This window comes from Propithecus coquereli, unplaced genomic scaffold, assembly GCF_000956105.1.
Source record: "Propithecus coquereli isolate 6110/MARCELLA unplaced genomic scaffold, Pcoq_1.0 Scaffold28, whole genome shotgun sequence".
NCBI classification, from domain to species: domain Eukaryota; kingdom Metazoa; phylum Chordata; class Mammalia; order Primates; family Indriidae; genus Propithecus; species Propithecus coquereli.
This window is the reverse complement of record NW_012148396.1, coordinates 8,805,270-8,816,429: the sequence shown is the minus strand read 5'-3', so window position 1 is coordinate 8,816,429 and position 11,160 is coordinate 8,805,270. Positions and strand designations below refer to the sequence as shown.

Here is an 11,160-nt window from a genome sequence, read left to right as displayed (position 1 = left end):
ATTAAGGATTTTTTCTATTATTACTTTGAGTGCTTCTTTTTAAACACAAATGAAATTTGAGTTTTGTCAAATGCTTTTTCTGTATCAAAATTTTGATTAGGATTATTATTTCTATATTCATGAGGGAAATTTGTGGATGTTTTTTCTTCTATCTTTGTCTAATTTTGGTACCATTAATAGGTAGTGCTGGCTCCATAAAATGTTTTGGGAAGTACTCCTTCCACTTCTGTGTTTTAGAAGAGATTGTATAGAATTGAAATGTTTAGTAGAATTTACCGGGAAACAATCTGGGCCTAGAGATTTCTCTTCCAGAAGGATTTTGAAAGCAATACATTTGTTTAATAGATATAGGACTTTTCGGGTTACCAGGTCGGATGGCTTTTGATAGCTTGTGACTTTCAAGAAATTGACCCATTTCATCTGAGTTGTCAAATTTATGTGAGTGAAGTTATTTGTAATATTTCCTTATTATCTTTCTAATGTCTGTGGTGGCTAAAGTGGTATTCCCTCTTTTATTGATAACATTGGTCATTTACATTATCTCTCTATTTTTTCTTGGTTATTATAGCTAGAAGTTTATCAATTATATTGATCTTATAAAATAATCAGTTTTTTAGTTATTGATTTTCTCTATTTTTCTATTTTCATTTTTATTCGTTTCTGCTTTTTATTATTGACTTCCTATGCTTAATTTGAGGATTTGTTTTTCTTTTTCTGGTTTCTTAAATTAGAAGCTTATTGATGTGAAACTTTTCTTCTCTTCTACTATAATCACTCAATTCTATAAATTTTCCTGTAAGAGCTGCTTTAGATCCATTCCACTAATTTTGATATATTATACTTTTTGTTTACTTCAAAATATTTTCTAATTTTTATTAAGACTTCTTCTTTGACTAGTGAGTTATTTTAATTTCCACATATTTAGAGATATACTAGATTTCCTTCTGCCATTGATTTCGAGGTTAATTCTGTTTTGATCTGAAAATGCACTTTATATACTTTCTATTCTTTTAAATTTGTGGGGGATTTTTTTCATGGCCTAGAATATGTTCTATCTTGGTGAACGTTGCTGTACACTTGAGAAGTATGTATATTTTGCTATTGTTGGGTGGAGTGTTCACAAACCTTTAATGAGATTGAAGTGATCGATGATGGTGTTTGTTTCTTCTAAATTCTTGCTGATTTTATGTCTGTGTGTTCTATCAATTACTGAGAGAAGAGTGTTGAAGTTTCCAGCTATAATTGTGGTTTTGTCCATTTATCCTTTCAGTTCTCTGTTTGACTTCATGTATTTTGAAGTTCTATAGTTATGTGCATATACATTAAGAATTATTGTACATTCTTGGTGAATTAATGCTTTTGTCATTATATAATGTCCTTCTTTATCACTGCTAATTTTCCGTGCTCTGAAGTATACTCTGAAGTATCTGATATTAATATAATACTCCAGTTTTCTTTTGATTAGTGTTTTCTTGGTATATCTTTTTCTTTTCTTTCACTTTTAACATATCTATATCATTATATTTAGTGTGGATTTATTGTAGATAAAAAGTATGGTGTTACTTTTTTGTTCTTTAAAAAATTCATTCTGACAATTTCTGTTAATTGGAATATTTAGGCCATTTATATTTAATGTAATTTTTGATATGTTTGGATTAGATCTACCATTTTACTTTTTGTTTGTTTTTGTGTAGTCACTCTGTTGTTTGTTGTTCTGTTTCTTCTTTTCTATCTTCTTTTGAATTCTTTAATTTTTAAGCATTTTATTCAACTTATATATTGAGTTTTTAACTTCATCTCTTTGTATAGTTGTTTTAGTGGTTGCTCTAGGGATTATAATATACACTCTTAGCTTTTCACAGTCTACTTAGAAATAATATTTTATCACTTGGTGGAATGTGGAATTCCAAAACAATATAGGTTCTTTCATCTCTGCTCCCCCTTAGTGTTATATTTACATGATGTATTCCATCTACATACATTGTAAACTCAGGCAATGTTATAATTTGTGTTCTTAATCATCATATATCTTTTAAATAATTTAATAGGGAATTACATTTAGCCAGATACATATCATTTTTTTTGCTCTTTTTTCTTTCTTCATGTTCCAAATTTCCTTGTAGTATTATTTCTTTACCATTTCTTTTAGAGAAGTTCTACTGGTGGCTAACTTTCTTAGTTTTCCTTCATCTGAGAATGTTTTTATTCCACCTTCATTCCTGAAGGATATTTTCACTGGATAGAGATGTCTGGGTTGACATTTCTTCTCTTTAAGCACTTTAAAAATGTTTCACTTTCTCTGCCCTCCGTGGTTTCTTAGTATTCTTCCCTGGAGCTCAGTTACCAAGGCCCATGGTTTGCTCTTTGGGGTCTGATTCTCTCATTCTCAGCTCTATGGTGAGCCCATGAGTTCATGCATAAGTATATCAAGACTGCTTTCTTAATCTCTCTCCTTTCTGAAATCTCCCCAGCACTTTCTGGGGGCTTTTCATCCTTGTGTGCTTGCTACAAAGCCAGGGTTTGAGTTTCCCCCTCTGTGGGTCTGTCTACCTGTGGGACTAATTGGCTGGAAACACAGAGAGGGGAATAAAGTGATGGGGACTAGCCCTGTGGTTTTGGGACCTGAGCTCCTTGGGTGAGGAAGGTGGTCTGTGTCAGGGAGTTGTATGTGCCGGTCTAGCCATGACTTCCATCATGGCATTATCTCCTGTTGTCTGCCTAGGAGCTGGGCAGAAAGAAAAGGAAAGGAAAAAAGGGAAAGGAAAAAAACCCCAGGGATTACCCTACTTTCTCTGGCCCTTCCTAGTACTTCTTCCCACTTGTCATACCAGGAAGAGAGGCTGCTCTTGGAGTTTCTGCTGTCCATACCCAGGGCACACACCTTTGAGTCCCAGGCTGTCTTTCAGTTTAGGCCAGGTGGCACTGGAGGGAAGTGGAGCTCACTGCCAGTTCAGAATAGCTTTGGTTTCTGGTCTCCTACTGTGATTCACCTTCTACAGTTTATATTTTGAGTCTTTTCTTCATCTCCATGCATTCATTCTATCTATGATTTATAGTTGCATTTAGCAGGAGAGACAGGGCGAATTGTGCTTACTCTATCTTTTCCAGAATTGGAACTCATAATTTTTTTTAAAACATAAACCAATCCATGTCCCTCATCTGATTAAAACTCTCAAAATAGCTTATCATCATACTTAGAATAAAATCTGAATATTTTTCCACAACCTTTCCTCTGTTATTAATCTTATACCACTCTCTTCTTTGCTTATGCTCTTCCTTGATTGCGCTGTACCTTAAGATTTTGCATTACCTTTTCGTTCTCTCTGAAAACCTCTTCTCCAAGACCTTCACATGATTGCTTTCTTGTTATTTGAGCCTCAAATAAAACATCATTTCTTCAGGGAGGCCCTCCTTTCCCCTCAAATCTGAAGTCATTTTTAAAATTTCTGTTTATGCTTTTAAGAGATTCGCTTAATTTTTAAAAAGTATTTGTATCATACATGTCTTATGCTTTGCCTTATATACTGGCCCACTTTTTACACTAGCCATTGCCATGGCAACCATATTTATGCAGGTATAACCTGACAGCATCTCACCTCAGCACTCTAGAATATTCTAAATGCCTTCTCTGAGGCATTTAAGATTGGATGCCCATGGGTACCCACTCTGCACAGTGCATGCATGAAGTATGAGAGAATTGATCTCTCTGGGGAAAGATTGACCAGTGAGGGAAAGAGTTGGTGGAGGAATTATTCTGTCTTCTGTGCCTCAGGTGCACAGTTCTGAGGTCCCATCCCCACAGCTCCTCAGAGGAACCAGAGAGATTGAGTTCCAGCTGCCCAAAGTGTGACCAGCTCAATGAGACACACTAATGATGCACTTTGGTGTTGCTTTCTCTCCTTCTCCCCCACTCTGCTCACACTCCCCGCCTCTTGGCCTGTCTTCCCCAAACACCAGCTCTGTGCAAACCCTTTTCTGAAACTGCTTTCTGGGGGGAATCTCAGGCTAAGACAATATTCTAAATGACTTTAAAAATACTTTTTATAAAACATGTCAAGTATAGGAAATATAAAGAAGGTCAGGATATCTATCTGCCACACAGATTTGTCAAATTTTAAGATTTCACTATATTATATTTGCTCTTTTTTGTTTGTTTGTTTGTTTTTTGAGACAGGATCTTGCTCTGTCACCCAGGCTGGAGTGCAGTGGCCTCATCATAGCTCACTGCAACCTTGACCCTCCTGGGCTTAAGTGATCCTCCCACCTAGGCCTCCAGAGTAGCTGGGACTACAGGCATGTATCACCACGCCTGGCTAATTATTCTATTTTTTATAGAGATGGGGTCTCGCTCTTGCTCAGGCTGGTCTTGAACTCCTGGCCTCAAGGAATCCTCCCACCTCGGCCTCCCAAAGTGCTAGGATTACCGGTGTGAGCTACAGTGGCTGGCTCTTGCTTTCTTTTTTTCAGTTTAAAGAAATAAAAATATACTGTTAATATTAAAGCTCTGTATGGTTCTCCTTAACACCATGTCTCTTCCTCTCTTACCAGGAATGACTACTATTAAATTTAATGTTTATAAACAATATAGGGTATTTTAAAAAATATTTTTAAGAGTTGATGTACATGTGTATTGTATGGTATCTTTTGCAACTTATTTACCTGACATTATTACCATGAAATTTATCTGTAGTGCATTATATACTTCTTTTAAATTCATTTTCACTTCTGCATATATTCCCATTGTATAACCATACCATTGTACGACGGTATCTACTCTTCACTTGATGTATACTTGGTTAAAAGCAGGTCTTTGCTTTTATAAACAGTGTTGTATTGAACATTTTTGAATGTGCCCTTCTGCAGAACTCTGAGTCGATCGAAATATGCCTAGAAGTGGAATTGTTAGGTCAAAGGGTACTTATCTGCAGCTTGCCTAGATATTCCTAATTTTCTCTCTGAAGGGGTTGTATCAATTTATACCCCTAACAACAGTGAATAAGAATTCCCATATTTCCTCTTGATCTACAGCTTGGCCAACACTTTCTACTGGAACAGTTTTTAAATATTTTTAGTAGGTTGGGTGGGAAATAACATCTCAGGGTTTTATTTCCGTTTCTCTGCCTAGTAGTTCAATTGAGCTTCTGTTCCTGTTTATTGGTTATTGGGTTTCCTCTACTTAAAATTGTTGATTCTTGTCCTTTGCTTGGTTTTCTGTTGGGTCATTTCCTTCTTATTGATTTATAGGAATTCTCTATAAATTCAGAATTTGAATCCTTTGTCAGTTTAATGTGTTACAAATACTGTGAAGAGGTATTTGCAACACATGAAAAACAAAGCTTGTGTTTGGTTTGTTTTTTAATGTATTTCATTGCACCAGAGTTCTTAATTTTAATGCAGCCAAATATTTTAGTCTTTTTTCTCATATTTTATATATCTTGGAACTCATTTGAGAAATCTTTCTCTTTTTAAACTTGTTTTTCTAATTTAAAAAAAAATGGCAAAAATTTGCATTTTTTAAACTCCCCTATCCTTTTTGCCCTTCCCTCTCACAGAGTGCAATATCTGTGAAAGCAGAGATCTTGTCTTTCTTGTTCACTTTCATGTCCCAAGTGCCTAGACCTGTACCTGGAACATAGGGATGCCCGTAGGTATTTGTTAGATGAATTAGTTAATCAAATTCCTAATTCTGGGCTGAGGAAATAATGCACACTCACTATAGCAAGGTGGTTTTACACATGCTGCTCTCTTTGCCTAGAATGTGCATCTCTTTTTCCCCTGACAAGCTTTATTTCCCTCACTCAACCTGACTCCAGATTCCCCAAATAATTGTGCTCCTGTGTGCTGCCAGGCCTTTGTCCCTCCCTCTTCTACACAAAGCAAATGGATCTGTCCTTCAAAGACTTGTTCTGATCTCACTTCTTCCGGGAAGCTTTCTCAGATTTCCCCATACTTCAGAAAGATAGAGCCAGGAAACAAAAACAAAAAGCAGACAAGAATTAAACATAAACTGTATGTTCCAACAGACCATAAGCCTTAAAACAAATCATCCAAAGTGACATGGAAAGATACGCAGAGCAAATGACATTACGGTGGGCACAAAATGCTATTGCAGTCTGGGAAAGGAAATTTATTTATGAGTAAGAGATAGAAAGCTGAGATCTACCAATAAATCATAATGTCAACAATTAGGAATGGAAACACTGCATCGAGGCACCCCCACACCAGACAGTGAGTCAGAAAAGAAAGAGGACAAAAAATCTGTTTTGTATTGATGCTATTCATTCCTGTGCAGTTTTCTAAGTACTATATTCTGTGAGCGAAAGCAACATATATTTGAGTCTTTTAAAAATCACTTTGGTTTTACTCCTCTGATAAATGTTTTGCGAGTTCCCTTTTCTGATGAAAGATTTTGCTGTGATTAAAGATTTCATGAAGTTATGACAATGGTGGAATAGATCTTCATTCTTAGAAGCTCATTTGTGTGTGAGCTGAGTATGGAGGCCTCTTGTCAGAACTAGTGAATATTTTCCAGTGCTGAACCTCTGGGGAAGACACTGCACCCCCAAATCTGAGAATCATCTAAAGCCATGCAGTGCCCTATCCACCCCGTGGTGTATAATAAAAATGGTAACAGTGCTCTCTGCTTTCTCCTTTGACGGTAGATCACACACCCATATATTCTGGAAAAACTGACATTTCACAGGCCTTTTGACAGTGTCTGTACATGTGTGTGTGTGTGTGTATGTGTGTGTGAGAGAAAGAGAGAGGGAGAGAGAGAGAAAACCCACGGACACGTCCCTGCACCCTCTGCACTTCAGTTCTCTCCTCTGGAAAGAACAGAGGACAGGTGTAGCTTGGGAACATGGGTCCCCATCCACCATGGAAGGCTCAGGACTTTGAACCCTGAGCCTTGGGTCTCAGTCATCTCCACAGTGTGCTTGTCCTCTCCGGAGCCTCCCGCTCCTCAGTGTCCTCGGGGCTCGTGAGGACCTGTCACAGGGCTAGTGAGTGGAGCAGCCTGGGCGCCTGACAGTGCTGGCCCTCCTTCCCCTTTCCCCTGTCTGGACTTCCCTTTTCACAGCCAGCAAAGACTTGCCTTCCACCTTGGGAAATACATCTGAGCATCTAAATGCCCTTCGGAAGGGCATGTTTTGAAGTCACATTAAGCTAAAAATTGACCCAGAGCACAGATCGTCTCTGAGTCTTTTCCCTCCAAGGAAAACTGTTTAGCCTGCTCCTCCACAAGAATGGCTCTGCTCTGTTGCCGTGTCTCCGTGCGTCCTGCCTTAGGTACAGCCGCCCGTTTAGATCAGCAGATACTTGCTGATCACTTGTCATGTGCTAGCTATGATGCTTGGTATTTGAGATACTGTGTTAGTTTTAGACGTTCAACTGCAATGGAATCTAACAAATGGTGGCTAACACAAATGACATGTATGTTTTTGTTTTTCATTTTGCGTGTGTAGCTGATAAATCTGGAGGGAGGGCATTTTCATATATCACACTTTGTACATCTTAAGTAGTGCAATATCATTGAAGAGGAGAAAAGGGCAAAGTGACTCCTCTTTGGCTGTCAGAGGGTGCTGAACTTTCTTTTGTCTTTCAACACAGCACCCGGCAGTGCCACCTGCTCCTGGACGTCTTCAACTCCACTGAGCACGAGCTGACAGTCAGTGCCAAGAGCAACGAAGAGCTTGTCCTGCATGCCGGCGAGTGCCAGCGGTGAGTGTCCCCATGTCCCAGGTGCCTCCATGCTTTCATCAGCCCACTGGGTTGATCATGGAAATAATCACCCTCTGAAACCTTGGAGGACAGGACAGGCCAGTCTCATCTCCCTTTCTGAGGTATTCTAGTAATTATTCAAGTTTGCTGAAAGAATCTGGGATGGCTTCACATTAGAGTCAAGTGTAAAGTGAGTAAAACCAGATAGTGTCCGCCTGAGGAAGCACCAACATGTGCTTTCAGATACCGCCTTTGAAGACATTGACTCCTCTGAGCATCTTTCATGTTTAAATTCTTAAGAAAGCCGTATTTGGAAATATTTGGCATTGATTTGGAAGCCGTACTATCAATATCAAAGGAACTCCTTTGAGGAGTTAATTCTACTAAAAGACAGGCCAGGCTCAGACCTTTCAGAGAGGAGCACTGTCACTGAGCCCAGTCCATGGAGGGCAAAGAGAGGTGGCACTTTCGAGCCCAGGGTCAGCAGAGGTGAATGGGGAGCTGAGGTGGAAGTGGGAACTGGTCAGGAGCAAAGCCAGGGCCACTAGGGCATGTCCCTGAGGCAGACAGAGCTCCGTGACTTTGGAAAGATGCTGTCCTTCTGTGGTGGAGCCCCTTGGATTAGCCCCTGGCCTCTCCCCTTGGGCCTTCCTGCATACCAAGAAGCTGTGCCTCCAAGCACAGCCTGGGCTTTAGGGGCATACACTCAGAGACAGAATTAGAGATGGAATAAAATTTTTTACTAATATTTTAAATTACTAAATACTTCAAACATACAGAAAATAATTTAGAAACTAGCATGTCCATGTTCTAATTTTAAGCATTTTGCTTTATGTGTTCCAGATCTGTTTCTCTTTCTCTCTGTCTATCTCTCTTTTATTTTAAGGAAATAAAATGTTTTAAAATAATAGCTGACATTAACATTACTAGTCAGCGAGGAGATGCAAATCCAAAGCACGATGAGATACCCACTACTCATTCCTCAGAATGCTTAAAGGAGGAAAGATAATGCCAAATGTTGGCGAGGATGTGAAGCAACTGGAACTCTCATGCCTTGTTAGTGGGAATATAAAATACTGCAACTGCTTTGGCAAAATATTGGCACTTTGTTATAAAACTAAACATACACTTACCCTTTGCCCAGCTATTTCAACCCTGCTTATTTATTTATTTTTTTAGAGACTGGGTCTCACTCTGTTGCTCAGGCTGGAGCACAGTGGCCAGATCATAACTCACTGCAGCCTCAAACTCCTGGCCTCAAGCAATCCTCCTGCTTCAGCCTCCTGAGTAGCTGGGACTACAGGTGTGTACCACCACACCCAGCTAATTAAAATTTATTTTTTTTTGTAGGGATAGGATCTTGCTATGTTGCCCAGGCTGGTCTTGAACTCCTGACCTCGAATGATTCTCTCACCTTGGCCTCCCAAAGTGCTGGGATTATAGGAGTGAGCCACGATGCCTGGCCAACCGTAGTTATTTATTCAAGAAAAATATAAAACATATGGTCACAAAAAGACCTATATAAGAATGTTCCTAGCCAAAAAATAGCAAGAGCCCATGTGCCCATTACAGGAGAATAGATAAACAAGTGGTGGTATTTTCTTACAAATGCAGCAAAAATGAGCGAATTACTCATACACAAAGCAACATGAGCGAATCTCAGGAACGTTGTGCTGGGTGAAAGGAACCTTACCTGAAAGAGCACAGACTATGTGATTCCATTTATATGAAATCCTAGAACAAGCAAAACCAGTCTACGACGGAAAAAGGTCAAAACATGGGTTTCCTCTGGAGGGCTCGGGAGAGGGCTCTGAGCGGGAAAGAGCATAGGTGATTTTCTGGGTGCTGGTCATGGTGTCTAACTCAGCAGGGGTTTGGGCTATACAAGTGTGTACATTTGGTAAAAATCAGCAAATGTTCATTTGAGATTTCTGTGTTTCAAAAACTGTAAACCAATGTGGAACTCTAGTCAATAACTGAAGGATTTGGGGTCTGTGTGTGATATCTGCAGTAGTCTTTGAAATGTGTAAAATATCAGATGGATTAATGGGTGGGCAGAGGGATGGGCAGATGGACAGATTCGGTGATGAAGCAAGTAGAGTACAATGTCAGCAGCAGCATCTCACAGTGGGCATGCAGGGTGTTCGCTGTAAAATGTTTTCAACTTTATATTTTAAATTTTTCATAAGAAAATGTTGGGAAAAATAAGCAAAAGAAAAAAGTAGCTAAACCCTACTCTCCTACCCACCTCATCCATCTTCGTTTCTCTTTCTTTCCTCTGCAGGGTAATTTCTGCCTTGGAGGTGATGGTGTCCATTCATATACATGTTTCACTACTTTTATTGTGTATACATATATCCACGACCAAACATTATTTTGAGAGGTTTTTTTTTTAATGACATAAGTGGTTCCATATCATATATGTCCTTTTAAAACTTTTAAAATCAGCGTTATCCTTTGGAGCTAAATATAAATCTGGTTCTTTCGTTTCGACTGCTATTAATATTTCATTGTGTAAATATGCCACTTATTCATTTCCATGCTAATGCACTCAGTATGCGGTGGTTTCCAGGGTATTCATATTTAATGTGATGATTGTTAATGACACACATGAATGTCAAGTCAGGCCCTGTAGCCCTGTAGTTGGAAGCCAGAGATTCAATGGCTTGGGGGGCATTTATGGCCTTACTTAGAGAGGAGCCAGAAAACCCTCCTTCCCAAAATCACCTTTCTCTTGTAACCTGGACAGAATTTCCCACATGGGTGTGGATATATGCGTGGGGTTCACGTGCTCTTCCATGTGTGAGCGTGAGGTCTGTGGCTGAATGTGGTGCTCAGGCCCCTAAGGATAAAGACAGGTGCTTTCAGAAGGTCCTGATGCATCCTTTGGGGTCTAAGCTGCTGGCAGCTGTGGGATCCAGGGATGTTCTCCATAATTGTGTAGGGAACTATCTGCTTTCTGTCTAGTCTGTCATGTCTAGGTGTTTTGATGTAGCCTAAGATCCCAAAGAACATAAGTCTTGTCTTCTTATGGCACTAATATAAAGCACTTTATAAAAATTATAAATCGCTAAATTTGTCAGGATTAGTAAGCTTGAATCATTCTTGGCAACCGAAGGCTGAATGATATTAACAATCCCAGTTGCAAATAATTGCAATTTAGTCTTGTGCGACAGCCTTCTTCGTTATTAAGCTTTTCATTTAAATTCTCATGTCTGAATGTTCCTAGCTCACATATTCTTTTATCCATTCATAAAATATTCATTCAATAAATATTGATACTTCAAGAACTTGCTATGTGGTAAGCCCTGCATCAGGCTCCAGGAGTGCTGAGATGAATACATAAGGACCTCTCCTAGCTGGGGAGCACCACACAGTGTGACAAGTGTCTGCCCCTGCTGGGGCAGCCCCACCTCTTCTGCCTGACCAGGGCGTTTT

At 39.3% G+C, this 11,160-nt stretch overlaps 1 protein-coding gene across 3 annotated transcripts in view; it reads left to right on the top strand.

Moving 5' to 3' along the window:
- TRAPPC9 (trafficking protein particle complex 9) overlaps window positions 1-11,160 on the top strand; it is a 660,607-nt gene that overhangs the window by 415,444 nt on the left and 234,003 nt on the right. For all 3 annotated transcript variants that reach the window (XM_012648143.1, XM_012648141.1, XM_012648142.1), the window contains one exon: window positions 7,612-7,722. In XM_012648143.1, coding sequence (XP_012503597.1) covers window positions 7,612-7,722 — 111 coding nt within the window. The remainder of the gene's footprint in view (window positions 1-7,611; window positions 7,723-11,160) is intronic.